This window comes from Otolemur garnettii, unplaced genomic scaffold (assembly GCF_000181295.1).
Source record: "Otolemur garnettii isolate 467f Iridium unplaced genomic scaffold, OtoGar3 scaffold00189, whole genome shotgun sequence".
In the NCBI taxonomy this organism is placed as follows: domain Eukaryota; kingdom Metazoa; phylum Chordata; class Mammalia; order Primates; family Galagidae; genus Otolemur; species Otolemur garnettii.
The window spans coordinates 2,549,723-2,569,471 of NW_003852584.1; the positions used below are offsets into that span (position 1 = coordinate 2,549,723).

Sequence of the window (19,749 nt, forward strand, 5' to 3'; positions counted from 1 at the left end):
GAAAAGCTTTTTCCTGACACCCCTCTTGTGCTTGATGCTAACAAAAAGAAGAGAGCCCCAGTACCTGTCAGAGGTGGGTGGAAATTTGCTGCTCAGCCTCATAGCCCTGGCTTTGGCATGGGAGGCCCCATGCACAGTGAAGTCCCCCCACCCCCTAACCTCCGAGGGCAGGGACCAGGAGGGGATATCTGCAGGCGAGGATGAGGATTTGGTGGCGCCAACCATAGAGGCTATATGAATGCTGGTGCTGGGTATGGAAGCTACAGGCATGGGGGCAACTCAGCAACAGCAGGCTGCAGTCAGTTCTACAGCAATGGAGGGCTGGAGACAGGACCTGCCCCGTGTGCAGCCAGGAGGTGGAGTGATTTTAAGAGAGAGAATGCTCAAGCTGAAAGTTGTCTCCCTGAATTCCTACTATCTGAGCCTTCACTGTTAAACCTACAAATTGTCTCTTGAGCAGGGTAACATATCAACCTTCTAGCCGAAGGCATTAGTTTCCCGGAGACCAGGGTGGGGAAGGGACAAGATGGAAATGTGCGAAGACCACCTTTGTCATTCCATCCAGGCCCTTGCTGGGCCCTGCTGCCATCAGCATCTGCAGAACACGGAGCACAGAGAGGCCCTGGTCAGAACACAGGAGGCCTCAGCATAGACACGCTACATAAGTAGTCTAACAGGCTTCCTAGAAGTCAGGGACATCACAAGTTAGGGTCAGTAACATCAACTGTTGCAACAAGCAGCCCCTGGGGGCTCAGGGGCTTACCGTGAGAGCAGCTGATTTCTCCTTGATAGAAAGTTGAATCAGGCCTCCTCCATACCTGAGTCAGGGGCCCAGGCTCCCACCTCTGTGGCTCCATCACCCCGGGGGGCCCACAGTCCTTCACTTGCAACCATAATAATGACAAAAGGAGAGTCTTACTGGGCGTGAAGCCTATAGCAGCCTCAGGCAGGTGAGGTGTGCAGAACTCTCAGCATCTCCTGTCCAAATCTCTGCACCAAGAGATTGGGCAAACTCTAAATGGTTTCTAACAGCCACAGTCTTAAGACTGCGTTGCTAAGATGACCCCAGGCCCGCCTAAAATACCTGCCTGAGAACGCTCACACCGCTAGGAGAATTTACTGCTAGTTCCAGCCTCACCCTGATCGACAGGCCCCTAAGCCCCACCTTAGAACTGTTACTTTAGAAACCCTGTACTCAATATCCTTCTCTGCCCCTTGAGATATAAACCCAGCACCCCAAACAGTTTCCTCAAGATCTCTTTGAAATGCAAAGATTCAGAGAGCTAAATCTGCTTGGAGTTCCCAGTCCCTGTGGGAGAGGAAAGGCTAACTTTGGCCTTGGGGGTCTTGCTCCAGGCTATGCCCAGGTCACAGAGATAGGAAAGTTTGCTTCTCCTCCAGACTAACTCCTTTAACAAATCCCAGTGGCCTCCTCACATGGATGAAAGGGTCAGGTGGACCCTTGATGCTCCTTACTGCCTTACCCTTAGCCCACTCTAGCCTTTCAAAGCCCCCAGCCTTTTATTTTGGGAAAATGAAGCTTGGTTCATGCCAGACACTCCCCTATTGCAGTAGTTTTACTGACTGACATTGGCTCTCAGTTCTTTAGCTAGTGTAGGGCTTTGCTTACCGTTGAGGGACAGAGCCAGAGGTATGGAGACCACAGACTCCTTCCCTTCCACTCTGCAGTCTCCTGCCTGGACCCCCTGTTGGCACTGGGCCTGCCTGCTGCTGGGGTTCCTGCGGTGAGCCCCTGTGCCCAATGCAAGTGGGGAAGGACAGGGAAGGGAGCAGAGCCCCTCCAGAGAACAAAAGAAGCCACCAGCACACCTGCTTCCTTCGGCCTCTCCCTGCATAAATAGCAGTCCTGCCATCAGTTTACCTTGAGGCATTCCTGAGAGGGCCATAGTCCCCACGCCCTCCTTGCTGTGTCCAACCATACCTAAGCTGTCCAGCTCTAAAGGTGAGTTCTGACGTCAGATGAAGACACACACAGTCAGGCCACATGGACCTCGAAGTGCTGTTGACGATCTGGAGTGTACCTGTGCCCTAATCCCAGCCAGGGAAGCAGTCCAAACCCAAGTCCAGACCTCAGTTTCCAGCCTTGTACAATCAGGCTGCAATCGGGAACTCTAGAAAATGTCTCCCTGGTTCTGCAACCTCCAGAAATCCCCTAAAACTCCCAGCAGGTGGGACAGCGTGAGGGGCTTCGAGGGGGAAGCTCCATACCCTCCCACCCAGGAGCACTGGGAGGGGGCTCCTTCTCTCACCAGTGCCCACACTGAGGCGGCCCCTCTCCTTGGCCTTCCTGCTGCCTCCCAGGGGACAAGAGAGGAGGAAAGGGCTTCCCAGGGCTGCCTCCTCGCAGCTGCCAGGTCAGGCCACTATGATAAACAGAGAGAAACAGAGAAACAACAGGAATAGCCCGGGGGGAGGGGGGTGTCCTCTGAGCCTTGAGGGGACCCTTGTGCTGGGAAGCAAGTGTGTGACGGGCTGCCAACCCTCACTCAGAGAATATTCAAAATCCAGAAAGGAAATGGAAACTGGAATCGATGGCAGGACAGTGGTTCCCCTTGAGGGAGGTGGCTACAAGGGGACTGTTTCTGGGACTGGGTGCTGGTTCATTGGGACTGCTCAGTTTGGACATTTTTAATTTTGCTCTTTTCTGTGTGTATTTTACGCTTCTGTAAAAAAATTTTTTAAAAAATTTAGAACCGCTTTAGAAAACAGTCTGGCAGTTCCTCAAAAGGTACAAAAGGTTTGTAAGGTAACCATAGGACCCAGGAATTTCACACTTAGATATACACCCAAGAGAAATGAAAAGTAGTCGGCCATTCAAAACTGGTACCCAAACGCCCATAACAACATTAGTTGGAGTAGCCAAAAAGTGGAAACAACCCAAATGTCCATCAGCTGCCGATGGATAATTAGAATGTGGCCTGCCCATACAAAGGCGTATTTGTTTGGCAATAAGAAGACCTAAAATACCGATCCCTGCTGTAACATGGATTGTTGGAAACATTATGCTAAGTGAAAGAACGCAGACATATTGTACAAGGTCACGTAGTATATAATTCCATGTACTAGTACGTAAAATTTCCAGAATGGGCAATCCAGAGAGGAGTTTTGGGAATAATAGCTAAGCAATGCGAGATATCCTTCAGCAAACAAAAAAGCTCTAAAGTTGATTATGGTGAAGGTTGGGGAACTCTATTAATATACTAAAAGCTATTGAAGGCTGGGCATGGTGGCTCATGCCTATAATCCTAGCACTGTGGGAGGCTGAGGTGGGTGGATTGCCTGAGCTCCACAAGTTCGAGATCAGCCTGAAGAAGAGCAAGCCCCCATCTTAAAAAAAAAAAAAAAAAGGCATTGTGGTGGGTGCCTGTAGTCCCAGCTACTCGGGAGGCTGAGGCAAGAGAATCACTTAAGCCCAAGAGTCTGAGGTTACTGTGAGCTGTGATGCCACAGCACTCTACCAGGAATGACAAGGTGAGACTGTCTCAAAAAATAAAAATAAAAAAATAAAATCTATTGACTTGTAGATGAATGAGTTGTATGGTGTGGGAATTATATCTCAATAAAGCTGTTATTAGAAATTCAGCAAGGTATCAGCATTAGACAGGTAACCAGACTGATGAGAATAGATGCTTCATAGACAGCCACAGCCTGCAGGGATGCACTGGTGCCCACCAGGTGACCCAGCCATTGGGCAAACACAGAACCCTGCCAGCTTCTCAGGCCTGGGAAGACTCAGGGTCACAAGCTGGTGCAGAGAATAGTGAGGGTAGGATATATAGCAAGATGGGGCCCAACCATTGGGTTCCCTAAAAACAGATGCCGTGATCAGGATGTGGGTGGGAATAGTTTATGTGGGAAAAACCCAGGAAAGAAAGGAAACCAAATCAGGTGACGAGCAGCTGAGGTTGACCCCTCCTCACGGCCAGGGAGCTGGGCTGTTGGTCTTCCGCACTGCCTCCCTCTCAACCCACACAGGTTGAAGGAGCCTGTGGACACTCAGTGTGTACTGGGCTTTCACCTGCCAAGGAACGCAGGCAGAGCAGCTGCCCCTCTACCTTGCTCGGGCTGCTCTGAGGTGCCGTGAAGCTCTGGGTAAGCCCACCACGGGCCTCACTTTCCCTGCCTGGAGAGAACACACAGAGTGGTGAGGGATGTGTTCTCAAGTGGAGCACTGTGCCCTCCAGGGGCGTTTGGCTTTGTCTGCAGGCATTGTGGGTTGTCATAACAGAAAGGGAAGGTGCTTCTGGCACCTCTGCGGCCAAGGATGCCGGGTCCTACGACGTTCAGGACAGACTCCACAACATCAAGTTATCCAGCTCCGAATGTCAACAGCACCACAGCTGAGAAACCTGGGCTGGGAGAAACTCTTAAGATTTCCAACTTGAACACACCAAGCCCCTGAATATACCCCAGAGAAGGCTGACATTAACCTTGTGCTTTTCAGGGACAACTGCCCCTGAGTCTGCCAAGAGTCACCCGTTGCTCCTCAAAGGCAGGCAAGCCTGGGCTACCCACCTCCAACACTGCCCCTCCCCCACAACACTGGGACACCCCTAACCGGCAGTGAGGGCAGAATCCAGGACCACTGCCAGGACCTTGCTTCTCAAACTGAGCCCCTGAATATTTTTTAAAATATATTTTATCTTGTAGAGAAGTTTTATGTTCACAGCAAAATTAAGTGGAAGCTACAGAGAGTTCCCCTAAGCCCTCTGGACCACACATGCGCAGCTGCCCACTGTCAATGTCCCCACCAGACTGGAACAGTCATTACTACTGTTGGCCCTCCACTGACACGCCATCACCCCAAGCCTGTGGCTTCCATTAGGGCTCACTCATGGTGCTGTTCATTCTATGGGTCTGGACAAATGTGAAAGGACGAGTGTCCATCATTACAGCATTACACAGGGCAGTTTCCCTGCCCACCCCCCGCCCTGCTCTCCTTACTCATCTCGCCCTCTCCCCTGACACCTGGCCAACCACTGGTATTTGTATTGTTCCATAGTTTTTCGTTTTCTAAAACATCAAATAATTGGAATCAAACACCCCTTTTACTAACATGCTTTTAAGGTTCCTCCATGTCTTTTCATGGCTCGAATGCTCGTTTCTTTGTGCTGCTGATGATACTCCACTGTCTGGATACAACACAGTTCTGTTTATTCATTCAGCCACTGGAGGACATCTTGGTTGCTTCCGAGATTTGGCCTTCATGAATAATGCTGCAATAAACATCCATGTACTGGGTTTTGGGCAGACATGAGTTTTCAGTTCATCTGGGTAAACACCAAGAAATATAACCGTTGGATTGTACAAGGGTAAATTTAGTTTGTTACAAACTGCGACTGTCTTCCACAGTGGCTGTGCTAGGAATGAATGAGAGCGCTCCTGTTGCTCTGCATCCTTGCCAGCATTTGATGATGCCAGTGTTCTGGATTCTGGCCGTTCTAACAGGTGTGTAGTGGTATCTCATTATTTAGCCCCAGGATCTGAGGCAGTGTGGTTCAGAAGAAAGTGCAGGCTTTGTGGCTCTGTCATGTACCAATGGAATCTTGGTCAAGTTGCTTAACCTCTCTGGGCCCTGAGAGAAGCATCTGGCACAAAGCAGCACGTCTTTTGGAGCACGTAGCTTTTAGATTGGGGCTCCTAAAGAAACTGTGGTTTTTATGGTTAATGTCTTGATGTGGAAGGCCCCTTTCTCTGCCTGGCTAGCCTGGGAGCCTCTCATCATGCCCAGTCTCTGCTCCTCCAGGGCCTGGGTGACTGCCTATCTCCTTAAGGTGCTTCCCTAAACATGGTCAGAACCAACATCTTAAGTTAAATCATCCCCATTTTTGCACAGTGCAAAATAAAATAAGATATAGTGATGACTGCTGTCACTAAGACCAGTGTAGGATTATATTCTCTGTTGTAGAACAGTCCAATTGTAAGACATGCAGAACAGCCAAGGAGGCTCTTCGATGCAGAGATCCAGGGTTTCTCTTTTGTGGCTTCCCTATCTTTCCTCATGGCTTCTACCTCATGACCCGACACGGCTGCTTCAGCTCCTGTCATCAGGATTTCATTCCACCAGAGGGACAGGCATAACTCCCAAGTGGCACCATTCACTCTACTAGCTTGGTCACATAGCAACACTAACTTTAGGGGAGGTCAAGAAAGGTGGTCTTTAGTTAACTGGGCCATGAACCAGCTAAAAATTCTCTTTCAAAGTAAGAAGATACATGTATTAGGATCAGCTAGTAGTTATTGCCATACATGTAGTATAACAGAAAAACAGAGAAAAGTTTAACTTTATTCATGTGGTTGAATGAACGAACATTCAGACCAAGCTTTGTGATGGAAAGCCCTCCCAAACCCCAACAGGGTAACAGACTCTGGAATGAGAAAGAAGCCCCTTTGGAAAAGCTGCCAGTTTTCTTTTGTCGGCTGGGCACGGTGGCTCACCCCTGTAATCCTAGCACTCTGGGAGGCCGAGGCAAGTGGATTACTTGAGCTTAGGAATTTGAGACCAGCCTGAGCAAGAGCAAGACCCTGTCTCTACTAAAAATAGAAAAACTAAGGCAAGAGGATCTCTTGAGCCCAAGAGTTTGAGGTTGCTGTGAGCTATGACGATGCTATGGCACTCTACCCAGGGTGACAGAGTGAGACTCTGTCTGAAAAAAATTTTTTAAAATGTTTTCTTTTGTTCAATCAACAAACATGTGTGGAGCATCTCTTTGTGTCTGACGCTGCCGCAGAGCAGGAGGAATGGGGGAGGATGGAGGAGGCTTTGTTGTTCAGCTGACATGATTTCTTGCATGCCTTTATTCATGGCACCTCTATTTACTGATCACCTATTATAAGCTGGGCCCAGGTGGGGAATACTGAGGTGGAAACAAATCCAGCCTGACCCCAGAAGACTCTCACAATGAGTAGGCAGCGCCGCAAACCATGTGGGAAAATCCAGCTCCCTCCGCTGGAACCGCACCCACCTGGGGGTGGCGGTGGGGCTGCCCGCTCTTCTTCGGCATCAGTTACCTGAGCCCCTGGGACCCTTCCCCTCTATTCTGACATCCCAGATCTGGAGCAGCCAGTCCTGGGCCTCTCCTCAAGGCAGCAGAGATCCCAAAGGACTTGACCTTTAGAGGTGGGCGGGGCAGGGGCCATTGGGAGGATGGATGGATCCTCGTCCAGGTGGCTTGGGGAACACTTAGGGTCACCTGGGTTTGCCCAGGACTGTCTCTATTATAGCACCACAAGTCCTGCATCACAAACATCTGGGTACATTGGGATGGCTGGTGGCCCTGGCACTTGGGTCCTGTCTTAGTTCTTCCCCACCTTGACCCCTAAACCGGCAGTTCTTGCTGTGCACTGGCATCTCCTGGGCAGCCATTCAAGGATGCTGCTGCCAGAGTCCCACCTCAGACCCATTCACCCACCCACTCTAGGTTGGGGCTGAACGTGTATCTAGTGAGAGAAAAAATAAAACCTCCCAGGGAGTCAATGTGCAGGTGGGGCCAAGAGCTTCTCCTTGGTGGGGATGAGGCCAGGCCAAGGGTTAGGTGGGGGTAGATCTTTCTCTTCTAGTTCCCAAAGTTGCTGAGCTGAGAGGGAGGGAGAAGGACCATCAGAGTGGGCTCATTCCCATTGACTGGGCTCATCAATGACTTGTAGGGGCCCACTATGGAGCCGCTGCTGTCCCTGGGTTGGGGACCTGGGGTAGGGGGACACGGCAAAGAGTGGGGGAAACAGATGGTAAACAAAGAAACCAGCTAGATACTTGCCAACGATTATGAACGAAGTCGGTGCAGTGATTATGACTGGGGTACGTGGGGCATAGAGCTACTTAGATAACACATTTGTTTGCTAGGGCTGTCATAACAAACGGCCACAAACCAGGTGGCTTAAAACAACAGAAATCTTGGTCAGGTACAGTGGCTCACACCTGATATCCCAGCCCTCTGGGAGGCTAAGGTGGGTGAATTCCTTGAGCTCAGAGTTCAAGACCCCCCAAGCAAGAGTGAGACCCTCATCTCTACTAAAAATAGAAAAATGAGTCAAGTGTAGCATCAGATACCTATAGTTCCAGCTAGTCAGGAGGCTAAGATAGGAGGATCATTTGAACCTAGAAGTTTGAGGTTGCTGTGAGCTAGGCTGATGCCACAACACTTTAGACTGGGCAACAGAGTGAGACTCTGTCTCCCCCCACCAAAATAAAAGAGATTCTTCTTCTAATTAAGTTAGAAAATAGTGTGGACATATATTTTTAGGGGCAATAGTTCAACCCACTATAGCTATGGTGGGTTTGTCCCAGAACTCTGAGGTGGGGGTACTGGAGTGCAGACAGGAAGTGCTGGCAGAGACAGTGTGAGGCGGGGAAAGGCCAGTTGGGGGAGCACAACTGAGCAGGTCACCTCTGTAGGCACCTGGAGCTCAGTCCTGCCAGACCACTGGGACCCTCTGTAGAACAAGAGCCTTGGAGTCATCCACCTGAGGCAGAGGGGACTGGGTGTTCAGAAGTCAATCTGGAAAGTCATTGGTTGAGGGTTTCTGGAGGTTTCACCACCTCGGCCCCTTTAGCCTCTGCAGCCAGGCCCAGAGACTTCTGGAAAGTTCCCAGGCAAAGAGCTGGAGGTATTTGGAGGGACCAGAATGGTCCTGGTGGAGTATTGACCATTGCAGCTCCAGGGAGTGACATCTGAGCCACGACCTCAGGGTATGAAAGAGCCAGTCAGGTGACAGGCATCCTGGGAAAATACCAGGCTAAGGGGATGCAAAGGGCAAAGTCCCCAGGGCAGCAGAGAGCTTGATGTGTTCCAAGAGCTGCCACCAAGAGTGGCAGGCAGTGTGGCCTGAGCTGGGAAGGGAGGGGCAGGTGGCAGGAGCTGAGACAGAAAGAGTCTCCAGGACCCTGTGACTTAGAGCTGAGATTCGATTGTGGATTTGAGCAGGTGTCCCCAGAATCCAGTTACTGTCAGATAGAATGTAGGGAGAGGCACAGAAGGACAGAGGAGAGATGGTGTCACCCAGCTGGGTGGCCTTGACCAGTCCCTTCCCTTCCCTGGGCTTCAGCTTCCCATCTAGAGAATGAGGCCAACAGGCCCTGCCCAGTGTCCTTCAGAAGGGTGGTGACTTGTGAGCTGGGCGAGGGTTTCTTGGCTGTGGTGGACACACAGGCAGAAGTGGCCATGCCTGGCCCCATAGAATGCAGGGTGGGGCCTTTCTCAAGGTCTCCACTGTGTGGTTGGGTTTTCCCAAAGTAAACTGAACTAAAATTATGAATTATGAATGCCATGTCTTAGAGTATGAAGACCAGAGAAATGAAAATTCCACCTTCAAGATATCTTGGTAATGTCCAAGCAGCCCTGGGCCAGCTGGTTATGTCATTCCAGGCTCCGGGAAGCAGGAAATGACTGGCAATTTTCTGTAACTGGCCACACGTGCTGACTCAGCATTCACACTGAATGTCTGTCCCAAGATCTGAGAAAGTCCCATAACAGCAGAAGCTTGGGTTTCCCCAGATGGAATCCAAGTGCGGTCACCTCTCAGTTAATGTGCCAAATAGCTGTGTACACAGACCCCATGAGTTTGGGTGCCAAGAAGTATGGCCTGGTTCAGTTTCCTTCCCCAAATATAATCAAGAACACCAAGGTAGGGAGGGGACTACAGAGGCCCCGTAAACTGGACACCTGTTTCCCAAAGGTGCATCCCCTCTGCCAGGCACTGTGCTAAGCTCCTTGTTCAAGGAAGGGCTGTTTTTATTCCCCTTTCAGAGTGGAGGAGATGGAACCACAGAGATGGGAATTCACCTTGTGGAAGACACTAAGAGGTAGCCATTGAAATCCCTTTTCTTCGTCCTCTGTGAAAACAGGACTGTGGCTGAGCTCAAGGCTGGCCTCTATTTCCCAGCGCCCCTGCTGGGGGGCGGCCACGTGCCATGGTCCTCCCCAGCGCCTCCGTGTTCTTCCAGATCCCATGGGAACTGGTCTACCCCTTTGTACTTTCTTTCCTTTTCCACCTCTGGATATGGAAGGCAGCAGTGGGCACAGTGGAGCCCCCAGATAGAAAGAGCAGCTTCTTCCGAAAGACAACTGCCCTGCCACCTTCAACACCAACCCAGTACTAATTCATGAGCAAGAGATACATTTCTAATTATGTTAGAAAATGTAAAGTGTACAGGCAGTCCCAAGTTACAAACATCTGACTGACATACAACACGCACTTACAAACAGAGGCTATTACAGGTGGGTGCACCTGTTCCAATTTACACACAAGTTCAACTGAAGAAGAAGCTGTTACCCGTCTCTTTCATAACCCTGGGACTGCCTAGATTAATTCATGCTGTAATTCACGCCCCAAGCTGTGGCAGAGCCAGGATTTGAACCCAGTTTGTCTGATACCAGGAGTCTCAGTGCCTGACTCCTGTGGTATATGGCCCAGGGTTCACTCGTCTCTAAGGGACCTTGAGGTGTGAGTGTCCCATGAGGTGGTTCCACAAGCACTGGCACTGCCAGCATGTCCCCTCCATTTCCACTGGCCTTGGCCATCCTAAACCACTGGTGGGTTTAGAGTCAAGTGTTCGAAACCACCGTGGCTGCAGCAGAGGGTGCTGCCAAGGCCATGCTACTGCTGCCACCATCTGCAGAGCTGGACAAGGCGCAGACGTCCCTTCCGTCATTGCTAGCCACGCTGGGACTTCTAGCTCAAGCCTGGTGCTCTTGTAGGATGAGGCTGTCACCACCACCAGTCCCGGGCTTCTGCTGGAGAAGAAGTCTGTGCATTCCCAGACAGCTGCTGCCTCCTTCTTTGTGCTATCCTGATAGCAGGTGCCACTGGCGAGGATGCCTGGGAACTCGGGCACTGCACACAGACACCTAAGTGCCAAGGCGGCAACCTGGCGACTGATTTTGGCACTGCTGCATGCTGTGCCCCAGCTTCTGCACTGAGTCTAACAGACACTCTAGGAGCCCTGTCCTCTCCCAGGTGGCCTCATTTCTGGCACCCCTCTCTGCACATAGATGGTGCATTTCATGAGTTGTTTGGACATCCTGAGCACCAATGGGGGCAGTATTCCAGCCAGGGCCCATTTCTCCTTGGGCTTCTGTAGATGGCTGAGGCTGGCAGACGTGAGGACTTGGCTGCCTGCGCCTGCTGTCAGTACCCACCGCAGCCGAGTCAGCATGTACACAGACGCAGGAGGGTGGTGTCGCCCATTCTCCTCCGTGGCAGCTCCAGTCCTGGCTGATGGGGCCTGGATAGAGAGAAAGGAAGACAGACAGACCAGCGACTCATTTAGGGATGCCCTGCTAGTAAAGCCACACCAAGTAAGTGGGTGGCAGATGTGGAGACTCTGTCCACAGCGTCTCCATAGCAGTTGTTGGCAGGTGCCTCCTATCTTCGTGCCTGGGACGGTCCCAGTGAACCTTCACTCCCAACAGCAGCCCCTGTGCCCCATAACTAGGGGACAAACTCCACCATTCTGGGACTAGCTTTGCCCATATGTGCCAGAGCCAGTGGGAAGAGGCAGATGGGTGGAGTAGTATAAATTCCTCAGCTCCCCCCCCCCAACACCACCACAGGAGATTCTGAGGTGTCTCCAGAGGCCCCTGTGGGCTAAGCCACATTTACTCCCAGGTACAGGCTGAATTGTGCCCCCACCACCTCAAAATTCATATGTTGAAGTCTTCATTGCTATTCCTATTGGGGCACAGGGTCATTACAGATGTTAATTAGTTAAGATGAGATAATTCTGAATTAGGGTAGGTCCCCAATCCAATATGACTGGTGTCCTCATAAAAAGAGGAATTTGAACACAGCCATGCACACAGGGAGAGGTCATGTGAGAAGGGGATTGTACCACCACAAGACTAGGAACTGCCAGAAGCTAGGAGAGGCCCTGGGACAGACCCTTCCTTAAAGCTTTCAGAAGGTGTGTGGCCATATACCACAGTAGTCAGGCACTGAGTGACTTCCTTGACCTTGGACTTCTGGCCTCCAGAACTGTGAGATAATGAATTTCTGATTTTTAAGCCACTCAGCTGGAGATGCTTTGTCATGCCAGCCGTAGGAAACAAATACATCTTCTGTGAGCCGTTTGCCTAGTACTGTGCCCCTGTTCGGCCTTCCTCTCTCTTGGCCCACCTCCTTCTCCCTGGTGGTAACCCTGCCTAACCCCTAATGGTCTCATGCACCCTTGTCGCCGGGTGGAATTCTGCCTCCTGGGACTCCCACATAAGGCAGTGGGTTAAAAGGAACTGTGGCAAAATTGCCAGGTCAGAGAGAATGGAAATGGTGAACCGGAGTCTGAAGCCCCAACCAAAGGATGGCAGTAGGGCTCAGCTCCCACCCTAAGCGTCCAGTTTCTCAAGAGACATGGAAATGTGGATTTCAAAAAAGCAATAAAACTAACAATTGATTTTTAAATATTGGCAGTCAACTCCATGCACTCTAATTTTTGTTTTTTTCTTTTAAACTATATAAGTCCAACTCAAAGATGTCTGGACACTAGATTTGGCCTTTGGGCTGGCGATTTACAACCCCAAGGTAAGGGTGGGCTTGGCAGAGTCCACACGCCCCAGCTTTCTATGTTGGGAAAACCTGTGAGCAGTAGGCAGGAGGAGACCTGAGATCTACGCATGATTCTACCACTGGTTAGCTGTGTGCACCTTCTTATGAACTTCACTGAGCCTCAGTCTCTCGATCTATAAAATGGGTACCATCTCATGCACCTTTCCTGACAACTGGGGTGGCAACTGCGGCAGATTGATGTAACTTATTTAGCAAACCCTTGCTATGTGCAAGGAGTGTGCTGAGCATGTGACAGAGCATTAACTCCTGTATACCCTTTCAACAGCCCTCAGAGGCAAGTACCATGGTTCTCATTTCCCTCAAGAGAACTGAGGCTCAGAGAGGTTTTGTAGCCTGTCCAAGTACTTATATTTCCCCCAGTGGATAAGAGGTGGAGCTGAACTTCAAACCCAAGCAAATGACTGCAAGATCTGCTCTTAGCACTTGGCTGCCTCCCAATACATTAAAATACTTCACAAACTGCTGTTTGGTTTTTTTGTGTTTTGGGAAGTAGGGAGGGGAGAAGCTGCCTCTCAGCTGTGCCTGTGGAGCCCTTGTCCAGCTGCTCATGGGAAGAACTGAGTGTGGGCTGGCCCTGTGGTGTAAGGCTTCCTGGCCCAGTCTGGACAGCGGCCAGGCCCAGTCAAAACAACTCAGCACCGTTTCTTCTCAGTGGAGCATTTCCCGTAAGTGGTGGCTCCCTGACTGCTGGCAGACCTCCCAGGATGGCACCCAGCCCTAGCCTGGGCTCCTCCTCTGTGATGCCAGACAAGCCTGTGCTTCCAGACTGGCTCTGGAGCAACCTAGTCCCTGCCCCACACCCCATCACAGCCTCCTGGGGGTGGAGGGCCAGGCCGTTGATAGCAGGTGCGCTGGGCTCTAAACCTCATGGCTTGATATGCCCTTGATTTTGACATTCAGGGCAGGGTATTTGGGGGATGAGGGGCACAGGCCTGATCTGGGAGGTGGCTCTGTGTGTGTGTGTGTGTGTGCACATGCTATGTGTCTTAGAGAGACCTGGATTGAGACCAGGGCCCCCAGGAAAGGACCCAGGGCTCTGTGTCCCTGAGCTGTGAGGTCTTTGTCTGTGGACTAGGCAGAGGTTCACTGCGGGGCACATTTCTGGGTCATTCACCTCTTCAAATGAGTACACTTGCTGTATGCTGGTTGAATGCCACTGGTGTACCCAGCATGTGCTTAGTGGACAGAAGAAGTAGTCCACTTATGGAGATAGTAACCTAGTAGGGGCATGGGGAAGAGAAAGTTTTTCAAACCAATAAAAAAAACAAGAGAATTAATGATCGTAGAAAGTGCTAGAAAGGGAACAGACATGGTGGGCTGTGGCCTAGATCCTAGACCCTTGAGAAGGACTGAACAAATGGTGGGACATGAGCTGGGTTTCAGGAGAGACCCATTGGGAGGAGACTTCATATTTCAGCCCTGACCAAATCAGGAGAGAAAAGGCTCCTTGGCAGGGAGACAGCAAGTGCAAAGGCCCTGAGGTAGGAAGGGCTTGAGTGGTCAGACCATGGGTGGCAGGGGGTGAAGAAGGAAAGGCTGGCAGGTCCCAGCTCAGCAGGACCTGGTGAGGGCACCTCTTCCTGTAGGGACAGCCCATTGGACCTCCAGTTGCTGGGGAGAGTGGGGGAGACCAGCATCATGACCTTCGCAGCACTGGACCTGCGGGAAGGACCTGCTGAGTTCTGCCTGCTGCAAGAGGAGACTGAAGGGTCCAGGAGCATCCTGCCTGTTGGGTAACAAACACTGCCACCTTCCCAGCTGCCTGTGGAAAAGGCCCTGCTGGCTGGACATTTCCGCCCTATGTCCTATTGCCCTTGAGCAATGAGAGGCTTTCTCTGGCCTGTTAGCCAACTCCTCTAAGCCCTGGTGAGGGGGCACATCAAAGCTCAGTGGTCTCTTTCCAGCCCACACTCAGTTCTTCCTGTGAGCAGCTGGACAAAGGCTCCACAGGCACAGCTGAGAGGCAGCTACTCCCCTCCCTACTTCCCAAAACATAAAAAAACCAAACAGCAGTTTGTGAAGTATTTTGTTCAGTCCCTCTCAAGGGTCTAGGATCTAGGCCACAGCCCAACCAGGAAATTCCTGGTCTGGAACTTCCCCTCAGGGGAGTGCCCAGCTGGTACTGGACCTTCCCAACCAGGGAAAGACAGACTCGAACTGGGCACAGGCTTCCAGCACGGACCAGAAGCAGCACAGAGCCTCAGAAAGGGAAAACTCAGGACGATCTGGCCATAAGACAAGGCCACAGGCAGGAGACACAATGACATTCACTGCACACCTCCGGCGGGCCTGGCACTGTGTCAATCACCTTTCACAGATTCACAGTTGATCCTTACACCACCCTCTGAGGGAGGGGCTGGCATCATTAGGACATTACAGGTGGAGAAACAGAGCCCCAGGGCAGTAAGCAACCTGCAAACCAGGCCGGGCTCCAAGTCACACAGAGGTTCTTTATCCTGCAGGCAAAGGGCAATTGGTACAAGAGGGTTAGTTAAGCAGCCAGGTGGGGGTGGGGTGGGTTGTGGTCAGATGTTGGACTGGAACCCTGTCTCTCCCACTGGGCAGAGTGGAAGCAGCAGCCTCCATACCTGCCATGCCAGAGCCAGCAGCCCCCTCTCACCTTTAGCCTGGCGTTGCCATGGTTGGCAGTCACAGCCCCCTCCCAGATCCCACTAGGCCCTAAAATCTGCCTACCCGGCACCTGACAATGGCCCTCCTTTCTCTGTGGTGAAGTTGCCAGGTCTAGCAAATAAGAATCAGGGAACCCAGCCATATTATTTTTGCACAGGGTCCTACCCTCACTGTGCTGACAAGAGAGAATGAGAATGACCAAATATGGGAAAAAACAGAAAAGAGATGAGAGAGCTGTGAAAAGCCTCTCAAGAACTCAAAACAGAAACAGCTAAAATGTAAAGGTAGTAGTCGATGGCATGTTAGGGAGAAGGTTACAAAGGGCCACTCAGAGCGGCTATGTTTCTAGCCCTGTGAAAAAATCAGCATGCGCTGTGGGGCAGCATCAATGCAGGGGAAACAGCACGTGCAAAGGCCCTGAGGAGGGGGAAGGCGCAGTTTCTGAGGATGGGCTGTGCCTGGCCAGTGTGCCAGGAACAGAGTGGCTACAGCCAGCCTGCAGAGGGCAGCAGGTCCTGCCACAGTCTCTCCCTGGGTGAGAATTTAGCATCCACCCAATGGGAGAATGAAGGTAGAAACCGCCTGGCAGAGGACAGAGTCCCATTTCTTCCTTTCACTTGAGCACAGGGCACTGCTAGCAATTGCTCAGTGAGCTGAGTAATCAGTTCAGAATGCCTAAGGGCAGGGCCTTGCTTGTGGAGAACCTTTTGAACTCTGGGCTAGCTGCTACCATTCATCCAGCTAACAGTTTGCAGAAAAGGCCCAGCCCTTGTGTTTATCTCTCTCCCTGGTTCCTGCTGAGCCTCAAACTTGCAGTGGCATTTCTGTGGCAAGTTTTCTGTCATCTTGACAACTACCAACTCGTAGGGTAGGGTAAGGTAGGGTGGGTTTCTCAGGATGCAAGATAGGACACATTTGTTTCAGGCAGGCTGAGAATATGGGGTTTTCCATCTCAGGGATGCCACCACCCTAACACAGACTGCGGGAAGAAGAGGCAAAGGACAGAGGGCCCTGGCTCCTTCAGCAAACAAGAAAAAAGCACGGGCAAGAGGCTTCCAGGTTTAAGAAATTAGCTGGGCACAGTGGCTCACACATATAATCCTAGCACTCTGGGAGACTTAGACAGGAGGATTGCTTGAGTTTAGGAGTTCAAGACCAGCCTGAGCAAGAGCAAGATCCCCATCTCTACTAAAAATAAAAAATCTAGCTGAGCATTATGGTGGGCATCTGCAGTCCCAGCTACTTGGGAGTCTGAGGCAGGAGAATCACTTGATCCAAGAGTTTAAGGTTGATGTGAGCTATGATGCTACAGCATTCTATCCAGGGTGACAGAATGAGTTTAAAAAAAAAAAAAGTGTAACATGTAATGATTTTTAGTATATTCATAAGGTCAATCATCACCACTAATTTCAGAACATTTTCATTACCCCACAAAGAAACTGTCTGCTGATGAGCAGTTCCCCTCCACTCTGCTCTCCCTCCCGCCCCCAGTCTCTGGTGACCCCCTGCAACTGCCTAATCTGGGCGTGTCATATAAATGGAATTAAAGAACACGTGGCCTTTCCCGGCTGACCTCTTTTCTCAGCATGATATTTTCAAGGCTCATCTGTGCTGTAGCCTGCGTGAGTGCTTCATTCCTTTTTATGAATAATAAATCATAATATTCCACACTATGCACGGGTCACATTCTGCTCTTCTATTCTTCCATTGATGAACATTTGGCCTGTTTCCACCTTTTGGCAGCTACAAATGATACTACCGTAGTAGCATTCATGAACAAGGTTGTGGGTGAACACATTTTGGTCTCTCAGGTGCATACCTCGGAGTGGAATCACTTGCCGCTTTGTTTCTTGAGTCCACTTTTAGAGCTACCTACTGAAATGTTAAGACGAAATGATAAAACGTTTGCTTCAAAGTCAGTGGATGGGGAAGTAGGGAATGCATCCATGAGAAAGGATAGGCTGTCCATTGAGAATTTTAACTCGATGATGGGTACACAGTGTTTTATTATGATGCTGAACTTTTATATTTGCTTACATTTGTGCATAAAATCTTTTTAATGTTGAGGTTCAGTTGAGAAAGGACTCCCCTGACCCCTTTCTAACACCTACCCAATCACTCTCTAGTAAGAGAAACATAATGTGAACCATGTAATTTTAAATTTTCTAGGAGCCACACCTAAAAAGCAAAAAGACAAAATTAATTTTAATACATTTTCCTTAAAACAACATATCCAGAAGATTATCATTACAACATGGAAGCAATTAAAATCTTATTTTTTTTTTCACTGGCGGCTCCCATAGCTCAGTTGGCAGGGCACTGGCCACATACACCGAGGGTGGTGGGTTTGAACCCAGCCTGGACCACCTAAAACAACGACAATTGCAACAACAACAACAACAACAACAAATAGCCGGGTGTTGTGGTGGGTGCCTGTCATCCCAGCTACTCGGGAGGCTGAGGCAAGAGGATCACTTAAACCCAAGAGTTTGAGGTTGCTGTGAGCTGTGACACCACTGCACTCTACCAAGAGTGATATAGTAAAACTCTGTCTCAAAAAAAATTTTTTTTCACTATTTTATTCCTATTAAATCTCCGAACTCTGGCATGTATTTCACATTGACAACCTGTCTCCATTCAGCCTCACTCCATTTCAAAGGCTCAATAGTGACTTGTGGCTTCCACATTGCACAGAGCAGCTTTGTTTGGGGCCATTTAGTGAACTTTTCACAAATTCTAGTGTCTTTCTTTTTAACTTGGCTTTATTTATCTTCCCACAGCCAGAATATCAGCCAAGAACCCTGTGTATGTCTCACTAATGCTGTTTCCTGGGCTCACACGAATGGGCTGGGCATAGCTGGGGCAAGATTTGACCAGGGTCTGTCTGGGTTTGTCCAAGACTGGTTTCCATGGACCACTGGCAAAGTTGCTGGGGTCCAGGAGGCAGCTACAGGAGGGGAACTTCCTCCTTCCCTGCCCCCTCTGCTTTACCTTCCTGGATGCCCCACCTTGGCTGTAAGCAATGAAGAAGGACCAGGAGTCGGGAGAGGTGGGAGGAGTCCCTGTGAAATGGACAGCAGCTTAAGGGTCACAGGGCAGCTTCACAAACAGGAGGATGGGAGCTCCTATGTCATACCCTAGCCTGGAGCCCCAGGGCTTCTAGACAATACAGGACATCCGGGTAAATCTGAATTTGAGATAAATGACTAATAATTTTTTTAGTATAAATACGTCCCAAAGGTTGCGTGGGACATACTTATACCAAAGAATTAGCTGTCGTTTATCTTGAATTCAAATTAAGTTTCCTTTCTTTATTTTTATTTGCTATTTATGACAGTTCAGACTAGGGAGGAATGAGCCGTTGCCAGGTGCCAGGGCAGGCAGACTGGTGGGATCTGGGGGCAGTGCCACACACAGGAACCCCAGGATGAGAATGGCAGGTGTGGGGGCTACATTTCCACCCTGATGAGAGGATGGGGTGCAGCTTGGGGCCTTTTCTGATCTTAGGTCTGGTCAAATCCCTCTCAACCCCCTTCTTACCCTCTATTACAACTACCCTTTGTCCAAAGCTAAAGAGTCAAACATTCCACCTGGCTTAGAGCCCAACATGGACCAATATGGCTGATCCCTCCTGCCTGCCCCTGGCCATACTCCCCCAGCCTTTGGGCTTCAGCTCCCTGACCTACACTCACCAGAAGTCACTTTCCAGCCCCTGCCTCCTAGTCATGGGCTGCTTGGGTCTCTAGAGGGAAGAGCTGTGTGTGCACCTATGTCCCAGGTGCCATCTGTCCTGGGTACACCCAGTGTGGGGCCAGGTCTGTTCTGCCGTGAGGACAGATGCCTCTCAGGGCAAGGGGCGGGTCTAACATGAGGCTCCAGTCCTGTCCTGTGTGTTGCTGGCCCCACCGGGCTTTCTCAGACTTCAGACCCCTCTGCTGATCACTATAGCCACTGCCACCAGGGCCACTGTTTTCTGCACCCGTGCTCTGAGGACAGCATTTGGCATGTGTTTTCTCTAGTCCTGCATCATCTCTGCCAGGTATGTGTCCCCACACTTTGTGACTGTGGCTTCACTTTACAGATGTGGAAACTGCAGCCAGAGAGATGAAGTCCCCTGCCCAAGATAATCCTGTCATGTTTCCAGCCAGGTCTCCTAACTCCAGATGTTGACCTCCAGGTCATCTTGAGGCCAGTGGCTGTCTTGGCCCTGGTGCCCCTTCTCCAGGTTGTTCTGGCTCCAGGGGCAGGGAGCCCAGCCCCAGGGAACAGAGGTGGGGCTGCTCCTGGGAGCTCTGCTCTTCAAACCCCTTAGGGCCACAACCAGCAGAGAACAGTGGTGGGGAGGTCAGTGTTCCCCAATAGTCCAGCTCCTAAGCAACACCCCTATGTTCTTATTAAAAGCAGATTCCCAGGCGGCACCCATAGCTCAGTGGGTAGGGCTCCAGCCACATACACCAGGGTTGGTAGGTTCAAGTTCGGCCCCAGCCAGCTCAAACAATAATGACAACGGCAACAACAACAAAAAACCAGCCGGGC

The 19,749-nt window shown here is 50.6% G+C and overlaps 1 protein-coding gene and 1 pseudogene across 1 annotated transcript in view; both read left to right on the plus strand.

Annotated features, from left to right (window-relative positions):
* The window catches only part of LOC100956340, a 17,719-nt pseudogene extending 6,905 nt beyond the window's left edge, over nt 1-10,814 (plus strand).
* A 3,406-nt stretch (nt 10,815-14,220) lies between these two features.
* TVP23A (trans-golgi network vesicle protein 23 homolog A) overlaps nt 14,221-19,749 on the plus strand; it is a 34,599-nt gene continuing 29,070 nt past the window's right edge. The window contains exon 1 of the mRNA XM_012812099.2: nt 14,221-14,315. Within this exon, the coding sequence (XP_012667553.2) occupies nt 14,221-14,315 (95 nt within the window). The remainder of the gene's footprint in view (nt 14,316-19,749) is intronic.